The following is a 22,441-nucleotide window of genomic DNA, read 5'->3' as shown; positions in this document are numbered from 1 at the left end:
TGGTCACTGTAACCATTTCAGCACTAGAGGGCACTCTAAGCCCAGGTACACTGCAAGTTCTGCAGATTGCTGAATTCCCAGCCCTAATGGACTTGAAGATAAAGGAGAAGTTGCTGGGTTCCCAGGCAAAATCCCTCTTCTTCCCTCAAGTGGAATGAGTGTCTCTTTATGCTGGTCTGACCAGAGTTGGGGAAGAGGTGACACAGACACTCTTGTGGCCACCACAGCTGGCCTCATGCTGGGTCATATTTGAACTGTCATTGATGTTTACTGAAGGTTCAAGGCCACTTTAGTCAGCAGGTAATGAATCCTGCAGGGACTTGGGGTCCATCCCCCCAGGGCAGAGGATTCCCTTCTGTCCCAGGGTGGGTCTAGAAGTGCCATGTGGGAACAACAGCCTGGAATCAGGGGCTTTAGGATTCTGCCTGGTGCTTTGTTTCACTGTGGCTGGGCTACCTGGGTTGCAAGGCAAAGTCTCCTATACTCTTCCTCTCCTTCCCCCAAGTGGAAGAAGTCTCTACACTGCACTGCCTAGAATGAGGGGAGGGGTGATGGAGGCATTCCCATGGCCACCACAGCTGGTGTCACACTTGGTTGTAGTACCCTGGGCTCACAGCCTCTGCTGAGACCAGCACAGCACTGGGGCTCACCCAAAGACTACAGTTGCCATGGTCTGGCTGCCACTGACATTTATTGGGAGCCCAAGGCCAATTTATTCAGCCGGTAGCGAAGCAGACTAGGACTAAGATTCCTCCCACTAGGGCAGCAGACTTCTTTCTGTCTGTTCAAGGATGGTCTAAATGCCCCCTGTGGACACCAGTAGATTTCTGCCCAGTGCTGTGTTCCACTGTGACAGGGCAACGTGGAGTTCCAGTGCAAAGTCCCATAGTTATTTCACACTCCCTCCACAAAGCACAAAGATTATCTCTCTGGGGTGTACTGCCGGGGCTTGGGAGAGGATGGTATAGACAGTTCAAGACTGTCTATGGAGTTCCTATCATCTTCAATGCATCTTTTCTTGTTAGGCTAAAACCAGAAACTGTGATCTCTTTACTGACTTAGTTCTTATGAAGGTGCTTTTTTGCATGGATAGTTACTCAATTTGATATTCTTGCAGGTCTAGGGGGTGATTGCTGGCAGATTCTGTTTGGCCACCTTTTCATACATTTCTCTCTTTTATGCAGTCGTCATCTGACTCTGTACTTTGAGTGGCCTCCAAAGCCAACTCGGTTTCAGATTTTTATATTTTCAATAACAAGTAAAATGAAGTGTTACTTTTTATTTCCTTGTTATGCCATAGGTATAAATGGTAAGTGCTTTTATTCGCTCTCTTTATTGATCTGTATGTTTTTTTGAGGGTATATGGGGATATTGGAATTTAGATGGTTGTCATTATTCTATGAGAACTTAGAATTTTAGCCCTTTAAGTATTTTACTGCCTTAGTAGCTGTTAGGTTAGACCACATAAAATTGCAGTTCTTGTAGCTCAAGAACTTTTGAATATCACCAGTTTTATATGGTTCTACCTGATAGAAACATAAGCAAGCTTTTTAGTATTAATTTCAAGTTGATAAAGTCTACATTTTTATCAGCTTTACTGAGGTATAATTTATATACAATAAAATGCACCCATCTAGTGTACAGGTAGTGGGTATTTACAGTTGTTTACACTTATGTAACCACCACCACTATCAAGATATAGAACATTTTTCTCCAGAAAGCTCCCTTGTACCCCTTTGCACTCATCCCCACACCCTACCCCAGGCAACCTCTAAACTGCTCTTTGTCATTAGATTAGATTTGTAAAGACTGCATTTAAAAATTGGCCTGTGGATCCTGCGTGATTTGAAGCTTGCATACCTTGGCTCTCCTTCCTCTTTATGTGTGCACTAGGCTCAGGGTTTTTTCATTTGAGAATAGGTCCACTCATCTTCTGCCCAGTACTTTAAACTTCATGTATCTTGAACTGAGGTACATCTCTGAAGACTCATTCTGCTTTTCTCTTTCATGTCTTTGCTTATGCTGTCCTTTCTGCCTAGAAAGTTTCCACTCTACTTTACTTTCCTGGTTTATTCCTACTTATCTTTCTAAAATCCATTTATATTGCTGATTTTAGATTGGGTTAGGTACTTTATTTATAGAAATAACTATCTTTGTTTATCTGTTTATCAATCATGTTTTTTATTGTTATATATAGTAATTATTTGTGTCCTTTACTGAGGTAACAGTAGCTTCTTGAGGGTAACAACTATGCCTTCTGCAATTTGGCCATCATTATGCACCTCTACACATGATGCATACTTAATAAATGTTTAATTCATGCTGAATAAGTTTCAACTTCTGCGTATAGAGTTAAAAGTAAATCTACATAGTATAAGTTAAAGAAGTCTTGCATAATAGGAACTAAGAAAAACTGAAGTTGAACTAATGGGATCCTGTAAGCATGAAGGAGAAATGGGCATAGTTCCCTTGGACCATGGTTGTACTTGCTGAAACCAGTTTTGCATGAATTCTTTGCTCTTCAATTCTTCTCTTGCCATGTATTTTTGGAACTTCACCAAGCAATGTCTGTGGAGAATGATAAAGTAGCTTTGTGTAAAGTATGAGCTATATGTAGTAAATTAAGTGCAAATAAGAAAAATGAGCTCGCTCTCTCTATATATATACATATATACATATATATACACATACATACAAACACACACACACACGCGCGTGCTCACACTCACCCTGACTTTGTTATCATAAACCAAGAGGGACCTCAAGAACAGCTGTTGGGTTATCTGTCTACTACTAGTAAAGCCAGCTCAAAATTAACTGCGACTACTATTCCTTCTGGATGTTGTCACTGCATAGTAGAGTTATGTAAGCTTTGCTGGAGAAGTTTTAGTCAAGAGAGAAGTTCAGTAAAGTATATACAAACACATCTGTAATCCTGAAAAAACATATTTTTTATTTACTAAACATAATTTGTGATCATTCTTTATTGTATAGTAATTTTTAAAAATTTGAAAGTGCTACAAGGTGCTCAAATTTATCTCAGTTTGACATTTTCAAAGCAGAAATCTTAAATTTGAAAGTTTCCCATCTTGATTAATAAAAGCCAATTTTTCCGTCTTATTTTATAGTCGTACACAGTATGTTAAAATACAACTTTATTTTTACTTGTAGTGTATGCAGAGAATATTTCCAAAATGGTGGGAAGAGAAAAGCACTTGAGAAAGATGAAAAAAGAGCTGTACTTGCCACTAAGACCACTCCAGCCTTAAATATGCATGAGTCTTCTCAACTTGAAGGTCATTTAACCAACCTCAGCTTTACAAACCCTGAATTTATAACTGAGTAAGTATACTTTTTCTACTTTGATTATCCTGGATAACTGTATTAATGTGAAATAATGCAGTGGTTCATACTAAACAGTGAGCAGTTTACTTGCTCCTCCAGTAGTTACATGATAGACTGAGAAATGCAGATAGGTAATATTATTAGATTAAAAACTAGCAGAAAATTGTAAGAGCTATCTGGAAAACTAGTGGTTCTGTAGCATGTGTTGTTCTAACTGAAAATGAGAAAGAATAGTTCATTAAATACGATTATATAATTATACATTATGTTACATAATTATATATATTACATATATGTTATGGCTATATGTGTGTATATAACATATAATTGTTATATAATAGTATTATATAGTTATAATGTACAATGTAATATATAATTATATAACAATATGTAATTCTTATGTAATTATCAAAACAAAGAATCAAAACAGCAAAATACAATTAAAGTGGCTATCCACTAAGAATTTACAAATAAGGAAAAATAATGAAAGGTTATTAATAGAACCAATTACCATTGTTTTATTGTTGGTAAGAAAATCTGCCTGCTAGTAAGATTATATGCATATAGGCATAAATTTTATAAGTACATGACTATTATAATCCAATTAATTATTAGTACAGGCATAACTCATTTATTGCGCTTGCTTTATTGTACTTCACAGATACTACATTTTTTACAAATTGAAGGTTTGTGGCAACCCTGAGTCAAGCAAGTCGATTGGCACCATTTTCCCAATAGCATGTACTCACTGTGGCTCTGTGATATGATTTAATTGTGTCCCCACCCAAATCTCATCTTGAGTTGTAGCTCCAATAATTCTCATGTGTTGTGGGAAAGACCCTGTGGGAAATAATTGAATCATGGGGGCGGTTTCCCCCATACTGTTCTCGTGGTAGTGAGTAAGTCTCACGAGATCTGATGGTTTTATAAGGAGTTTCCCCTTTAGCTTGGCTCTCATTCTCTCTTGCCTGCCACCATGTAAGTAAGATATGCCTTTCGCCTTCCATCATGATTGTGAGGCCTCCCCAGCAACATGGAGCTGTGAGTCCATTAAACCTCTTTTTCTTTATAAATTACCCAGGCTCAGAGATGTCTTTATCAGCAGCATGAAAACGCACTAATACACTGTCACATTTTAGTAATTCTTACAATATTTCAAACTTTTTCATTATTATGATGTCTGTTTTGGTGATCTGTGATCAGTGATCTTTGATGTTACTATTAAGATTTTTTAGGGGCACCATATAAGACAGTGAACTTATTATCAACCATATAAGACAGTGAACTTATTCAATAAATGTCATGTATGTTCTAACTGCTCCACGGATCCACTGTTCCCCAGTCTCTCTGCCCTCTCCCCACTCTTCCCTCTCCCCGTCCCCCTCTTCTCTCTCTCTTTCCCTTCACCCCCAGGCCTCTCTATTCCATAAGACACTAGGGAAATTTGGCCAGTTAATAAACCTACAATGGCCTTTAAGTATACAAGTAAAAAGAGGCACTCCTCTGACTAAATCAAAAGCTAGAAGTGATTAAACTTAGTGAGGTAGGCATGTCAAAAGCTGATATAGGCTGAAAGCTAGGCCTTTTCTACCAAAGAATTAACTGAGTTGTGAATTCAAAGGAAAAGTCATTTATTTTATTTTATTTTATTTTATTTTTGAGACGGAGTCTCGCTCTGTCGCCCAGGCTGGAGTGCAGTGGCATGATCTCGGCTCACTGCAAGCTCCGCCTCCCAGGTTCACGCCATTCTCCTGCCTCAGCCTCCTGAGTAGCTGGGACTACAGGTGCGTGCCACTGTGCCAAGCCAATTTTTGTGTTTTTAGTAGAGACGGGGTTTCACCATGTTGGCCAGGATGGTCTGGATCTCTTGACCTCGTGATCCACCTACCTCGGCCTCCCAAAGTGAAGGAAAAGTTATTTTTAAAATTGAAAGTGCTATTCAGTGAACACGGGAATGAGAAGAAAGTAAAACAACTTGATTGTGGATGTGGAGAAAGTTTGAGTGGTCTGGATACAAGATCAAACCAACCACAGCATTCCCTCAAGCCAATACCTAATCCAGAGCAAGGGTCTAACTCTCTTCAATTGAAGGCTAAGAGAGGTGAGGAAGCTTCAGAAGAAAGTTTGAAGCTTAACAGAGGTTGGTTCATGAGGTCTAAGAAACCATCTCCATGACATAAAGTGCAAGGTGAAGCAGCAAGTGATGATTTAGAAGCTGCAGCAAGTTATCCAGAAGATCTACCAAAGACCATTCATGAAGGTGGCTACAGTAAACAACTGATTTTTAATGTAGATTTAAAAGCCTTCTATTGGAAGAAGAAGGTGCCTTTTAGGAGTTTCTTGGCTAGAGATCAGAAGTCAATACCTGGCTTCAGAGCTTCAGAGGACAGGCAGCCTCTCTTGTTAGGGGCTAATGCAGCTGGTGACTTTACGTTGAAGCCAGTGTTCATTTACCATTTGAAAATCCTAGGACCCTTAAGAATTATGCTGAATCTACTCTGCCTGTGCTCTGTAAATGGAACAAAGCCTAGATGACAGCACATCTGTTTAAAGAATAGTTTACGGAATATTTAAAGCCTACTATTGAGACCTGCCGTTCAGAAAAAAATATTCCTTTCAAAATATTACTGCCCGTTGATAATGTACCAGGTCACCCAAGAGCTCTGATATATATGTACGAGGAGATGAATGTTGTTTTCGTGCCTGCTAATACAACGTCCATTCTGCAGCCCATGGATCAAGGAGTAATTTAGACTTTCAGGTCATATTATTATTATTTATTTATTTTTGGAGACGGGTCTCACTCTGTTGCCCAGGCTGGAGTGGAGTGGCATGATCACAGCTCACAGGAGCCTTGACCTCCTGGGCTCAAGTGACCCTCCCACCTCAGCCTCCCCAGTAGCTGGCACCACAAGCATGCACCACCATGCCAAGCTAACTTTTTTTAAATTTTTTGTAGAGAGAGAATCTCCCTATATTGCCCAGGCAGGTCTCAAATTTCTGGACTCAAGCAATCCTCCCATCTCAGCCTCTGGAAGTGCTAGGATTACAGGCATGAGTCACTGAGCCTGGCTCAAGTCATGTTATTTAAGAAATACATTTTGTAAGGCTGTAGTTGTCATGGCGATTTCTCTGATGGATCTGGGCAAAGTCCATTAAAACCTTCTGGAAAGGACTCACCATTCTAGATGCCATTAAGAACATTTGTGATTCATGGGAGCAGATCAGAATATTAACATGAATATGAGTTTGGAGGAGTTTATTCCAAGCCTCATGGATGAAATAACTGCAGATGTGGTGGGAAAAAAAAGTAATGGAACTAGAATTAGAAGTGGAGCCTGAAGATGGGACTGAATTGCTGCAATTTCATGATAAAACTTGAATGGATGAGGAGTTGTTTCTTATGGATGAGCAAAGGAAGTGTCTTTTTGAGATGGCATCTACTGGTGAAGATGCTGTGAACATTGTTAGAATGACAAAGGATTTAGAATATTATATAAAATTTAATTGATAAAGCAGTGGTTGGGTTTGAGAGGACTGACCAATTTTAAAAGAAATTCTGTGAGTAAAATGCTGTCAAGCAGCATCACATGCTGATGCTGCAGAGAAATCATTCATGATAGGTACAGTCAATGTATGTGGCAAACTTTAGTGTTGTCTTATTTTTAGAAATTCTGATAGCACCCCAGCTTTCAGCAACCATCATGCTGATCAGTCAGCAGCCATGAGTATCAAGGCAAAGCTTCCACCAGTAAAAAAGATTACAACTTGCTGGAGGCTCAAATGATGACTAGCATTTTTTAGCCATAAAGTATTTTAAAATTAAGATCTGTACATTGTTTTTTAGACAATGCTATTGCACACTTCATAGACTATGGTGTAGTGGAACATAACTTATATGCACTGGAAAACCAAAAAAATTTTGTAACTTGCTTTATTGCAGTAGTCTGGAACCAAAGCTGTAGTATCTCTGAGGTATTTCGCTGTAATATTAAAATTGTTCTTATACCCTTTTACCCTGTTGGTTTGTGGTATCAAGTGTATTTTGTTAATTACTTGAAAATGCTAAACTTGAATAGTTATAGAAATATTCTTGATAGACACAGAAAATAATCATGAAAGTAAGATACTCTTAAGCAGTTCCAAAACTATAGATAATAACAAGCATTACTTTTGGTTACTTTGATTTTAAATCATGTTGAAAATATTACCTAGTTTTAAGCAATTACGTTTAAAAATCAAAATATCTTTGATTACTTCAGTAGGGAACCATAAGCCATCTTTACCTTTATTGAAAGGTTACTACAAAGCTTATAATGCATAACGACTTACTAAACATCCTTTAACTCATGTGTTATGGACATTCTTAAATATTAATATTTTAAGTGTTGGCCAGTTAAAGAAATTATATAGTTATACTTCTATCAAACACAGATATGTATGGAGAATATCAACTTTAGATTTCTCTATATTTTTTATAGCTCTGTTATATTGTTGAGATTCCCTTATTTATTGAGTCATTGTTACTGCATTTTCCTTTGATTCTTTAAGCATGATTTCCTTAAATTTGTTTAATATTTTTATGGCTGGGCACATTGGCTCATGCCTGTAATCCCAGCACTTTGAGAGGCCAAGACAGGTGGATTGCTTGAGTCCAGGAGTTCAGAACCAGCCTGGACAACATGACAAAACCTGTCTCTACAAAAAAATAACAAAAAAGCCAGGTGTAGTGGCGTGTGCCTGTGGTCCTAGCTACTCGGGAGGCTAAAGCGAAAGGATCACTTGAGCCTGGAAGGTGGAGGTTGCAGTGAGTAGAGATCACACCTCTCACTGTACTCCAGCCTGAGTGACAGAGTGATACCCTGTCTTAAAAAAAAAAAAAGTATTTATATATATATGTATATATGTATACTTTTTTATTTTTATAATATATATATATTTTGTAATCACTGCCTTAAAGTTTTTGTCTGTTTAATCCAACATTTGGGCTCACTCAAGAGTCCATTTACTACTTTTTTTCCCCTGAGTATGGACTATGCTTTTCCGGGTTTTTTTGCATGTCTCATAATTTGTGGTTAAAAAGTATAGAAACTGTCATGGATTTTTTCCCCTACAAGCGTTAGTAGTAGTGATTGTTTCTCAGTAATTTGCTTAGACTTAATCTGTGGAATCTGTCTCCCTTATTATGTTTAGTGTTTTTTTCAGAGGTGGAGGGGGTTGTTATTTTTTAGGCTGATTTCCTAGGGGTTGCACCAGTATCTGCATAATTTAGTAGCCAAACAATGATAGGTTAGAGGTTGCGCTCAAACACCTCAGTCAGTAAGGCTTCCACCCTCTTCCAGTAGAGTGCGTCTTGACTGGGGAGTGCATTAAACATTTAGGCGCTTTTCAAATCTGCCTCACCTTTTACTTTCTTCTAGGCCCTCTTGGGTTTTCTCTGCATATTCACATAGCCTCCCCATTAGCCATGGCTTTGTGGGGAGCTTATCTAACTCCTCTATATCTATCTCATTTCCAGGATCTTTGTTAAATTTCTGACTAGTCCTCCATTCTGCAGCTCAACCCAACCACAACTACAGCCTGAGACTAGCGTAGCTGCTGACTTTCCATGCTTGTTTCTTCCAAGTTTGCTGCTTTTACTGACACTGCTCTGTGTAGGTTTTTTACCCTTTGCTCCAAATCAAGTTAGCCGCCTCTAGCAGTGAAGCTGCTATTTTTTAATGAGTCCTGTCCTGGAGGAAGTTTCATACCAGCTAAGCAGGGGTTGGGGGTGGTGAGAGCAGCTCCAGGCAAAGATAGGACAGATCCTCACTGTTCCTAAACTAGGTTCACCTGGTTTTTATGAATAAACACTTTTCATCTTATTTGCCTTTGTTTGAGCCCTAAAGTAGTTGTTTTTGATGATCTTATCCAGGATAGTTTTATAGTTGTTTCTTGAATCGTGGAAGGGATTAACTTAGTATTGAAATTTAGCATTAAAATGATTTAGCCCTGGATGGCTTGGTTTAGATTTTGTTCATTCTAAAAACTCTGAACTCCTTAATATAGCATCAGTCCCCATTGTGTGTGTGTGTATTCTCATTCTTCCTTCTCCTCCCACTATTCTTGCAGCCTGTATTCTGGTCACATGGACCTATTTTAAATTCCTCTAGTGTGGTACATGCTTGTTCTCACTTTCTGGCAATTGCAAATGGGATACGTTCTAATTCTGATAAACTATTGGTGTATTTTATATTAGACTATATTTGAAGCATGTTCTCTTCCAGAACTTTCTCAGAACTTCCCAAAAGAATTGATACTCTTCGATACCAGTATTGAACTTTCTTTATAACTCTGTTGTGGTATTTATATTGTGTTAAAATTCACTGTTGAACATTTTTCTAACTACAAATGAAATTGAGGTATGAAAAATTTGCCATAGAACAGATATTATAGACATAGAATAAAGATCACTCAATCCTGGTTACATTTAGGTACATTTCTTTCTAGTCTTTTTACTAGGCATTGTTATTTAAACAAAAGAGGCTATGTTGCATAAAGTATTTTGTAAACTTCTCTTCCCATGCCACTAGAATGCTGTTTTGCATAATATTTCATCATGAAAATCTACTACTGTTTGTGTCTAAATATAAAATGATCCGAAATACCAAATAATACTCCAATTTCCCAAAGAGAAATCTTTCTCTCTCTCAAACATACATACCTCACATACCACTTTTAAATATGTAGATGAAATAAAGGTCAGATATTTACTGGTTTAGTCACAGATATTATATAGGAAGATATGTATCCTTTACTATCAAAAACTATTCAACTTTTTAGTTTAGATAGCAAGTTCGGATATCAAGAGTTATCTTTTTCTCAGGCTTATCTCCAAATATCTTTCAAGTCATTTGATATCTGGGTTCAGATAGCAAGGGTTCACATAGTAAAGATATACTTTTTTGCACTTAGATTTCATGCATACCCAATTTTTGTTACTACTGGAGTCACCTTTAAGTCATCTATATCTCAGAATTTAGATATGGCACTTTTTGAATATGTGTATAGCATGATTACTGGAAATTTTATCCCAAACCCCAATTACCCATTCCCCTAACACTAGGAAAGCTGTGTGTCTACCTCTCCTTCATTGTGTACACATATATTTGTAATTATCACAAAATACTTACTTTGCTGACTTTTTAAAAACATTTATAATTTTTCAAAATATTCACCAAGTATGCTACCATATTTGGCCATAAAACACATCTTAACCAATTTAAAAAGATAGATCATTATACAGAGTATGCCTTCTCTCACACTACAACAGAATTAAACTAGAAATCAGTAACAGAGAACTGAAGAGTCCCAAAATATTTGTAGATCTAACATCACACCTCTAAATAGCACAAGGGTCAGATAAGTAAGTCTCAGAAGAATTAGAAAATGTTTTTGAACTAACTGAAAATGAAAACATACCTCATCAAATTTGTAGTATGTTCTGACAGCAGTACTTAGAGGGAAATATGTAGCATTGAATGCACATGTTAGAAAAGAAGGTGCAAAATCAATAATATAAGCATCTATCTTTGGAAACTAGAAAAGTAAGAACAAATTAAATCTAAGCAGAAGAAAAGAAAAATTAGAACAGAAATTAATGAAATTGAAAACAGAAAAACAATAGAGAAAATCAGTGAAACCAAAAGGTTTCATTTGAAAAGATCAACAAAATTAATAGACCTGTAGCCAAGCTAACCAACAAAAAAAAGAGATAGGATACAAATTACTAATACCAAAAATGAAAGAGAGCTCATCATTACTGATTCCATCAATAGTAAAAGAATAAAAAGGAATATTATGAACAATTCTACAACTGCATATTTGATAACTTGGATGAAATAGACTGGTTCCTTGAAAGATACAATCTACTAAAACTCAGACAAGGAGATATAGATAATATGGAAAGCCTATATCTATTACAGAAATTGAAGAAATAATTAACTGCCTTTTAAAACAGGAAGCACCAGGCTCAGATGGTTTCACTGGTGAAATATACCAGACATTTAAGGAAGGAAGAATACCAGTTCTCTACAATCTGTTCCTGAAAACAGAATCAGAGGGAACACTTTCTAACTCATTCTGTGAGGCCAGGAGAATGAAGTTTAAGACACTGAACCAGTTTTCCCATTTCCAAATGTGAATTAACATTTTCTTGTTCCTGACTGATTGTATAAACATGATTATTAGATAATGACTGAATCTGTATTTGGGGATTAAGTTACACTTTGGTTGCTGGTGATGGAAACAAACCTAAGGCCAGTAGGACATTGGAGAATTTATCTAGTTGCCTGATGATACGGCTGTTTAATACGATCTTTTTAAAAACGAATAATATGATCTTATATTTTTTATTTATTTATTTATTTTGAGATGGAGTCTCGCTCTGTAGCCCAGGCTGGAGTAGAGTGGCACATTCTAGGCTTACTGCAACCTCTGCCTCCCAGGTCCTGGTTCAAGCAATTCTTCTGCCTCAGCCTCCCAAGTAGCTGGCATTACAGGTGCATGCCACCATGCCCAGCTAATTTTTTGTATTTTTAGTAGAGATGGGGTTTCACCATGTTGGCCCAGGCTGGTCTTGAATTCCTGACCTCGTGATCTGCCTTCCTCGGCCTCCAAAGTGCTGGTATTACAGGAGTGAGCCGCTGTGCCTGGCCCAGTATGATCTTTTAAAGAAGACATCCAATAATTGCCATTGGAAAGCTGTACTTCAATGTATAATTACCAAATTGGTACTAAATTTCTTTGCCTCTGTGTGGGGGCAGGGAGATATGGTGGAACCAAGTTTATCAAGTGATTTCTTACCAGGTAAGTAACCAAGCTACACTGTATGAAGTCCTTTCAGGCCAGTGTTAGTTTTCCCCAAAATAGTCTTTATTGTTCAAAGTAAAAAAATTGAGAGGGCTGAATAGCATAGAAACTTTGTACGGCTCAAACATAAGCTGATGCTCTCTTTTTTGAAGGACAGTATGGTAGAAAGAATCTTGCTTTATATGAATTGTTCTTTCATTGGACATTTAGGTTGTTTCCTTTCTCACAGCTGTTTTATTTCAGCAATAAATCTTTGTGCTTGAGTTTTCATGTCTTTGGGATGGATTCCCAAAAGTGGAGTTTTAGGTTGAAGAGTATAAATGGGCTCTTGTACATATTACTGAATTCCTTTCCAGAAAGATAATATTAATTCCATTATCTCTAGCAATATAAATGCCCATTTTGCCAAAACTCACTAGCATTAAGTATTTTCATTTTTTCACTCTTTATTAACATGATGGAATAAAATGGCATCCCATCTGATATGGTTTGGCTGTGTCCTCACCCAAATGTCATCTTATATGGTAGTTCCCATAATCCCCACATGTCATAGGAGGGACCTGCTGGGAGGTAATTAAATCATGGGGGTGGTTACCCCCATGCCGTTGTTCTCATGATACCAAGTGAGTTTTCACAAGATCTCATAGTTTTATAAGGGGCTTTTCCCCCTTTTGCTCAGCACTTCTCCTTGCTGCCACCAGGTGAGGAAGGACATGTTTGCTTTCCCTTCCACCATGATTGTAAGTTTCCTGAGGCTTTCTCAGCCATGCTGAACTGTGAGTCAATTAAACCTCTTTCCTTTATAAGTTACCCAGTCTTTATTAGTAGTATGATAATGGACTAATACAGTAAATTGGTACCACAGAAAGTGGGGTGTTGCTATAAAGATACCCAAAAATGTGGGAGCAACTTTGGAACTGGGTAACAGGCAGACGTCAGAACAGTTTGGAGGGCTCAGAAGAAGACAGTAAAATGTGGGAATGCTTGGAACTTCCAAGAGACTTGAAGGTCTCAGAAGATAGGAAGATGTGGGAAAGTTTGGAACTTCCTAAAGACTTGTCAAATGGTTTTGACCAAAATCCTGGTGGTGATATGGACAATGAAGTCCATGCTGAGGCTGAGGTGGTCTCAGATGGAGATGGGGAACTCGTTGGGAACTGGAGTAAGGGTCACTCATCCTATGCAAAGAGACTGGCAGCATTTTGCTCCTGCCCCAGAGATCTGTGGAACTTTGAACTTGAGAGAGATGATTTAAGGTATCTGGTGGAAGAAATTTCTAAGTGGCAAAGTGCTCAAGAGGAAGCAGAGCATAAAAATTTGGAAAATTTGCAGCCTGATGATGCGATAGAAAAGAAAAACCCGTTTTCTGGGGAGAAATTCAAGCTGGCTACAGAAATTTGCATAGGTAACGAGGAGCCAAATGTGAATCACCAAGACAGTGGGGAAAATGCCTCCAGGGAACATCAGAGATCTTCACAGCAGCCCCTCTCATCACAGGCCTAGAAGCCTAGGAAGGAAAAATGGTTTCATGGGCTGATCCCAGGGCCCCCCTGCCCTGTGCAGCCTTGAGACATGGTGCTCTGCATCCCAGCTGCTTCAGCTCCAGCTGTGGCTAAAAGGGGCCAAGGTACAGCTCAGGCCATTGCTTCAGAGGGTGCAAGTCCCAAGACTTGAAGGCTTCCACATGGTGTTGAGCCTGTGGGTGCATACAAAGTGTGTGAATAGAAGAATTGAGGTTTGGGAACCTCTGCCTGGATTTCAGAGGATGTATGAAACATCTGAATGTCCAGGCAGAAGTTTTCTGCAGGGGTGGAACCCTCATGGAGAACCTCTGCTAGGGCAGTGTGGAAGGGAAATGTGGTCTTGGAACCTCCACACAGAGTCCCTACTGGGGCACTGCCTAGCAGAGTTGTAGGAAGAGAGCCACCATCCTCCAGATCCTAGAATGGTTAGATCCACCAGCAGCTTGCATTGTGCACCTGGAAAAGCCACAGACACTCAACACCAGCCTGTGAAAGCAGCCAGGAGAGGGGCTGTACCCTGCAAAGCCACAGGGGTGGAGCTGCCCAAGGCTGTGGGAGGCCACCTCTTGCATCAGCATGACCTGGATGTGAGACATGGAGTCCAAGGAGATCATTTTGGAACCTGGAGGTTTAATGACTGCCCTATTGGATTTCGGACTTATATGGAACCTGTAGCCCCTTTGTTTTGGCCAATTTCTCCCATTTGGAATGGGTGTATTTACCCAGTGCCTGTACCCCCATTGTATCTAGGAAGTAACTAACTTGCATTTATTTTACAAGCTTGTAGGCAGAAGGGACTTGCCTTGTCTCAGATGAGACCTTGGACTTGGACTTTTGGGTTAATAACAGAATGAGTTAAGGCTTCAAGAAACTGTAGGGAAGGCATGATGGTGTCTTGAAATGTGAGGACATGACATTTGGGAGGGGCTGGGGTAAAATTATGTGATCTGGCATTGTCCCCACCCAAATCTCATCTTGAATTCTAGTTCCCATAATCCCCACATGTTGTGGGAAGGACCGGGTGGAAGGTAATTGAATAATGGGGCAATTACCCCCATGCTGCTGTTCTCAGGATAGTGAGTGAGTTCTCACAAGATCTGATGGTTTTATTAATGGGCTTATAAAACTCCTTGCTCTGCACTTCTCCTTGCTGCTGCCATGTGAGGAAGGACGTGTTTGCTTCTCCTTCTGCTATGATTGTGTTTCCTGAGGCCTCCCCAGCCATGCTGAATTGTGAGTCACTTAAACCTATTTCCTTTATAAATTGACCCATCTGGGGTATGTCTTTATCAGCAGCATGAGAACAGACTAATACACCATTGTATTAGTGTGCATTTCTAATGGATACATAAAATACAACAAGGAAAAGCAAATTTGTAAAATAGAAGGAAAATAGTAGGAAGTCAGAAAAGTAAAATGCATTCTGCGAAATTCTAGTACTTGCCATGGCAGAAGTATGGCATGCATGTCATCATCATACTTTCCAAAATCTATGATAAATATAGGTAATTTATCATAGGATCATTCCTACAGAGCCTGGGCTTGGCCTAAGAATGCTTTATGCACAGTGCTCTAAGAAGCATTACCAGTAGTCAGTTTGAGAAAAGAAACTCATCCTCATCTGCCATTTATGTCCATTACCCTTGCTATAAATAGGAATACAGTTTTGACTTTAAGCTTCTTGGCAACTAAGACATAGCTGTGAATAGAATCATTTCTTTATTTCCTTTTTTGCTATTGTTTTTTAGAATTATCTGTTTTGGGATATTAAGTATTTACCAATTTGAGTTCTTTAGTACTCAAGATATACTTGATATATGTAGTTATTGAAGGAGGGGCTTTAACACATGCTTCTCAGGTGAAAGAATGGAAGAGACAGACAAAAGGAAAGAAGGATGGAAAGGATGGAAGGACATATTTAGAATAGCAGGGTCATGTTTTTATAACAATCTACTTGAGATTGTTAACTGGAAAAAAGGAAGAGGGGAAGGAGTAGTGGCAGTCAGCCAAAGGAAAGAGTACAAAACATATTAGATGGTCGCTGCCAATCCGAGAGTCTTACTATAGGCCTTATCTCCATTCTGCCTTAAGATATAAAATATTGGACATATTCTTAAAAGATTTGTGACAAAGAGTAATATAATGCATGACAATAGGAAATTATCTAATAAAAAGGACTGAATTAGATATTAATGCTTTTTTGCTAGTTCAGTTTATACAGTTTAAACGTGATTTTTTAATATCCTCTTTAATGCTCTCTGGTTTAGGAGTTTTTGTTTTAAGTTAGCAGTTCATTTCTGTTCAGTTTTCACATTCTTTTTATTTTCTTGGACTTTTTAATATTGGAGGTGATCCTAGTGAGCAAAAGATGTTACAGTAGTAAAGGAGGAAGTTAAACGTCCTTTTCTTTAAAAAAAAAAAAAAAAGCTGTTACAGTAGTAAAGGAGGAAGTTAAATTTTTTGTTGTTGTTGGTTGGTTGGTTGGTTGTTTTTCAAGACAGAGTCTTGCTCTGTTGGCAGGCTGGAGTGCAGTGGGGTGATCTCGGCTCACTGCAACCTCCGACTCCCTGATTCAGGCTATTCTCCTGCCTCAGCCTCCTGAGTAGCTGGGATTACAGGCACGTGCCACCACGCCCAGCTAATTTTTTAATATTTAGTAGAGATGGGGTTTCACCATGTTGGCCAGGATGATCTCGATCTCCTGACCTCATGATCCTCCTGCCTCGGCCTCCCAAAGTGCTGGGATTACAGGCGTGAGCTACTGCACCTGGCAGTTAAATGTCTTTTTAACATAATGTCTTTGGATCCTTAGGGTGTCACTTTTCCAGCCAGAAATTCCTATGGCTGGTGGTGCCTTTGTCCAAGTTTTGCTTGAGCCCACTGGGCTCATTCTGCTGACTCAGCCTGGCAGGTTGTTATCAGCTTGTGCTACCAGCCCAGATCCCATGCCTGCCAAGGGCAAGCCAGGTGCAGAGTGGCAAGGGGTGCGTGAGTGAACATGGGGTCCGGCCACTGCACACAGCCAGGCGTGCCAGCTGCTGTGGCAGGGCATGCAGCTCCAGACAAGCCTGCTGCTGGATCCAGTGTACCACAAGCAGCTTCCGCTGTGGGCATCCATGTCTGAACAAGGGGAATGCAGTGGTGCCTGGAAGCATGGAGACACCAGAAACCACAGAGCCCCAAAGAGGGTTTCACAGCCTTGGCTCAGGGAGCCAATTGGTCTGGGCTCCCCAAAGGGCCGCAGCTCTTCTCTCCTTGTTGCCCGCAATGTGTCAAGCGGGGTAGGGGGCCATTTCAGCCTCCTGTTTTGTTCAGCTCTTTCAGTCCTGTCTTGGGTGGGTCCCTAGTTCTTTTCCCGTATCCTGGAAAAATGAGGTACACAGACAGCTGGAGGGTGGGCAAGATGGAGAGGAGCTTTATTGAGTGACAGAACAGCTCTCAGGAGACCCAAGTGGTAGCTTCTCTGCAGGCAGGTTGTCCTGACAAGTGTCCAGCTCTCAGCGGAGAGGAGACCCAGAGTTGGTAACTTGTTTCTGTAGGCAGGCAGTCCTGAGTGTAACCCTCCATGGAGGGGAGACCCGGAGTGAGTAGCTCTTATTTGCAGGCATGTCATCCCAATGAGTCGAGGAGACCTGAATTGGGTAGTAGCTCCTTACCGCAGCTGGTAGTCCCAATGTCTGTTTGAGTCTGGCTGAGTCAAGGGTTTTTATGGACTCAGAAGGGAGGAAGTGTGTGCTGACTGGGCCATTGGCAGGCCCAGAAAAAGCACCATAACCTCTCAATCTGGGTGGTAGACTCCATCTGGAACTGACAACTCAGCCCCCTGGCTGAGTTGAGTCTTCAAGCTGTCCCTGGCTTGAAGGTGGGGCTTCATGTCATCCATGGCACCCAGGCTATTCATGCCAAGGGGTGCCTGCACCAGGCTACCCTTACACTGCCCTTGGCCTCCCTCCTATGCTCGTCAGTGCCCAAAGTCTGGAGGGGGCCAAGGTGGCAGGGGGCTGGAGTGTCAGCACTATACATGCACACCCAGCCAGGTTACAACAATGCCTGGACTCGGCCCACAACTTTGCTCTGAAATTGGAGTGGGCGGCAGGAGCAGGCACTTCTGAGCCTGCGGGGCAGTGGAGCTTCCCAGGCCCCCAAGAGCGCAGGGATGCCCGGGTCTGCAGCCGCAGCTGAGCAGCTGCGCCCAGGAGGGTGGGGCTCTTTCCCTTCCAACTTGGGAGGGGAAGGGTCTTCCACCTGTTCCCGGATCCTGCCAGCTTCATGGAGCGTGTAGCTCTGGCCACACCTCCCCTGCTGCAGCCAGTGTCTTTGCAGCAGCCACTCCAGACAGGCTACCACTGCCATCAATAATATACACATACAAAATTGTAAGTATTTCAGTGATGGTTTTTAATAGTTTTGCTTCTAGTTTGAAATCCATTGTATATTAATCAAATGTATATACAAATATATTGAAACCTGAAAGTTAAATCCTACATGTATTTTGCTGAAATCTTAATTGGATAAGTTTATAATTACAAATACCAGATGTCTCTGGAGGCTTAGTATTCAATATTAAGATATTAAGTCCTCTGTAAAAAATGCATAATCTAGTTTTTAAAGCTATTTATGCAGAAAGAATGCTTATTATCAATTTCAAAATTAAGTTTCCCTCCTTAGATTTTCTAGACTTAAAAAATTATATTGAAGTTTATTAATAAATGGAGTGCAAATGATCTGTGCTTATCAATTGCTTCTTTACAGTTACTTACCTAATTTTTAGCACTGGCTCAGGGAATAACTTTGGGGAAATATCTAACATTCTGAGTCTCTTTTTCTTTTATAAAAAAAATACTGTATGATCGTCTAGCTGGTTTTTTGGGGGGAATTACTATGTTTAAAAACCCTAAAGCTCTACATTTTCTGATCATGACCCAAAGCTCTAGGCATTGAGAATGAAAATAGTGATGATTATAAGGTTCAAATCATTTGGGTAACAGCTCAATTGGCAAATTCTTTTTAGAAGAATGTCATGATCCAGGTTTCTATAATGTGACTGTATAAATGAAAATGATGATTGCGGAATATTTTCTACTGAAAGAAATTGTCTGGAGGAATTCGTAAAGTAAATGTGTTTCCTTAGTCAGAGGTACAGCATTCAAAAAATTTATTCTGTTAACCTGTTTATAAGATTCTTAATGTAGTTCTGTATATTATGTCCCTAACTAGTAAATATTTACTATCTAAAACAAATTGTTTATTATTTTAGTAACTAGAATTGAATCTAATTTAATTTAAAAGGTTAACTAGACTTATATGTAAAATTATAGAAAGATAATTTAGAGAATTGAGTCTTCACTGTTTAGTTTTAACTAACAAATGACTATTTTCAAATGAGTTTTAAGCTAAAACCCTTACCAGAGCAAATATCTGTGAATATTACTCATTTTATGGGCATGGCAGATGCATGTTCTACAGGTTGAGCACTCCAAATCTGAAAATTCAGAATCAAAATTGCCCCCAAATCTCAAACTGTTGAAGCTCCAATATGTTACTTGAAGGAAGTGTTCATTGGAGCATTTCAGATAAATATAATGCAAGTATTCCAAAACCCAAAACACTTCTGGTCCTAAGCATTTCAGATTAGTACTGAGCCTGTATTAGCTTATTTTGTGGCAATAATGGCAATTTAGTAGTTAACGACAATCAACTTCTGTATTCTCCTTCCTATCTTTCTTCTGTCACTGCGATGTTATCTTCTTTTAAAAATCCTCATCTTAATTCTTGTGCTATAAAAACCTGTTTTTTAAAAATAAGTCCATCTACTTGTTTCATAATAACAGTATTTTCCCTTTCTCTGTGTCTCTCTTAATTGTTGGTCCTGGATTCTCTACTCTTCACACTCAGCATATGGCAGCTGCACATGGCGGCTTGATTAACTTTTATAGCTTTGTTTCCACATATATGCTGATTATTCCAAATCTCTGTCTTCAGTTCAGACCTCTGACTTGACCTCCATATATCTAGTTGCCCACTAGACCTCTCTGTTGCTTTTTGTGCCAGTGAAATATCCTTGTGTCATAAGCGAGCTAATTTTCTCTCCTTTCCTACCTCCTGAACCACTCAAATTGATTCCTCTTCCAGAGTTCCCTATTTCTAATTAAATCCATACACATATCCAAGCCAGAAACTTTTAAGATTTATTTTTGACCCCTTCCGCTGTTTTACTTCGCACATCTGGTTAATCACCAAGTCCTACTATCAATTCTAAATTCTCAATTTTGTGTTAGTCTGTCTACCTCTATCTCATCTCTTACTAAGTAGTCTCTTTTTCCAGTTTTACTCCAATCTGTTTTTCACAATTCAACTTGAGAGTTTCTTTGAAATACAAACCCAATAATGCCAGCTCTTTTACTAAAACTTTTTAGTGATGTCACTTTGCCTTTGAGATAAAATTCAAGTTCCTTAATATAACATAAATATGCCTCCCTCATTTCTCAGTACATTTTTAACTGTATAACTCAGTAATATTGAACTTCATTTTGCTCCTGCAAAATTCCAGCTCATGCCTGGTGTTTCCCTTCTGCCTAGAACATCCTTTTACAACCCATTACTTATTCCCTTCACCAGGATAATTTCCTGTTTGTCCTTAGATATAGTGTTAAATATTAAACTTTCTGATAGATAACTTCCTTTACTCCTAGAGTTGTTATCAACAGGGTGCATACTTCTCTAGCACAGCAAATCTCAGTGTGCTCTGTGGATCCCTAGGAGTCTCAGAAGCCCTTTCATAGAGTTGGGGGAGGAAGAGAATGGTCTGTGAATTCAAAGAATTTTTATATTCATACTAAAACATTATTTGCCTTTTTTATTGTGTTGCAATTTGTACTGATAGTTCAAAAGCAACAGTGGATAAAACTGCTGGCACCTTGGCACAAATCAAGGCAGTTGCACCAAACTATAGTAATAGTCATTGCATTCTTCATACATTAGCAATTTCTTTTAAAGCCAGTTTTACTTAAAAATGTCATGGATGAAGCAGTAAAAATTAATTTTATTAAACTAAACTCTTGAGTAATTGTGTTTGCGTTACATGATGAAATGGGAAGCACAGAAAAAGTACTTCTGCTACATGCTAAAACATGATGGTATGACAGTTATCCAGCCATTTTCTGTTTAGCCATTGTGTTAAGCTGTTCTCACATTGCTATCTCTAACCTGAGACCGGGTAATTTACAAGAAAAGAGGTTTAATTGGCTTATGGTTCTGCAGGCTATATAAGAAGCATAACATCAACATTGCTCAACTTCTGGGAAGGCCTCAGGAAGCTATTATTCATAGCGGAAGGCGAAGCAGGAACTTGCGTGTCACATGGTAAAAGCAGGAGCAAGTTTGAGGGACTTCGGGGAGTTGCCACACACTTAAACAACCAGGTCTCACAAGAACTCACTGTTGCAGTGATAGCATTAATCCATGAGGGGTCTGCCCCCATGATCTAGACACCTCCTACCAGGCCCCACCTCCAGCATTGGGGATTACAATTCAACGTGAGATTTGAATGGGGACAAATACCCAAACTATACCAGCCATACACTAGAAATTTACAAAAATATGAATGCCATTCTTATTGATAAATTTTTTGTTTTGAAAACCATGGTTCTTTTACAGAAATTATTTATGTTCGTATATGATGGTTTTATCATTGCTATTTTCAATGAGTTAATACATTTTTTAAAAGTATTTCACCTATACGTTCTAATATGGTAAATAGCAATGCATTTAGCCCGCATAAACAAATGCTCTTTTTGGGTATTTGGTAATTTTTAAGAGTACAAAAGAGTTCTGAGACCAAAACGTTTGAAAACCCCTGCTGTAACACATTTTATTTTTATTCTAACTTTTCTTAGATTTTACTATAATTATTTATGGTTTGTCTTTCCTGTTAGAACACATTGTAAACTCTGGAGGTAAAGTCCACATCTGCCTTGTGGATAACTTAGCTCCTAGAAAACTGGCAGCACATACTAGGCCCTCAGTAAATACTTGTTAAGTTCAGCAAGCATGTGCTGTTAACATAGGTTAGTCATAAAGGGTTACAAAGATAAATAGAGCATGTTTCTTCCTCTTTTGCACCCTCTTACATTTACAGTGATCTCATAGTCCAGTGGACCGTGAATGCAACTAGCAAGAGAGTGTTATAAATGGAGTAAAAGGGAATGTGCTGTGAAGGCAGAGGAATTAATGATAATTTTTATGGGAAGATTTGATGAATTTATCTCAGAGCTAATATTTGGTGTGAACCTTGAAGGATGACTCGCAAAGGAGTGAGGGCTTAACAGTGAGAAGGAAAAGATTAACAAAGACGTATAAGTACATAAGTACATTGTATTTTCAGAAAACAGTGACTAGTACAGCTGACTGAGTTTTAGATAATAAAGAGCTTTGAATATTATGCCAAGCAATTTATCCTGTGTTTCTGCAGTACAGGTGAAGCCATCTTAACATCTTAAGAAACAATATATTTTTAAGAGGAGGTCTCTCCATCCATATGCCGTTATATGGGTTGAAAGATAGTCTTTAATGGAGAAACCAATTACAGTAATAATAGATGAGACTGTGAACTCTGGGTAGAGCCAGAGAGAAGATAACTACAAGAGATTTTACGGAGTTGTAATACCTGGTTGAGGTAGGGAAATACAAAGGTTGTGCTGAACTTAGCGTTATTTCACAGAGTA

The 22,441-nt window shown here is 39.1% G+C and overlaps 1 protein-coding gene across 1 annotated transcript in view; it reads left to right on the top strand.

The window, feature by feature from the left end:
- Positions 1-22,441, top strand: part of BMT2 (base methyltransferase of 25S rRNA 2 homolog) — a 119,304-nt gene that overhangs the window by 39,550 nt on the left and 57,313 nt on the right. The window contains exon 3 of the mRNA XM_009454218.4: positions 3,172-3,342. Within this exon, the coding sequence (XP_009452493.2) occupies positions 3,172-3,342 (171 nt within the window). The remainder of the gene's footprint in view (positions 1-3,171; positions 3,343-22,441) is intronic.

Source organism: Pan troglodytes, chromosome 6, assembly GCF_028858775.2.
Source record: "Pan troglodytes isolate AG18354 chromosome 6, NHGRI_mPanTro3-v2.0_pri, whole genome shotgun sequence".
In the NCBI taxonomy this organism is placed as follows: Eukaryota; Metazoa; Chordata; class Mammalia; order Primates; family Hominidae; genus Pan; species Pan troglodytes.
This window is presented reverse-complemented; position numbering and strand designations above follow the sequence as displayed.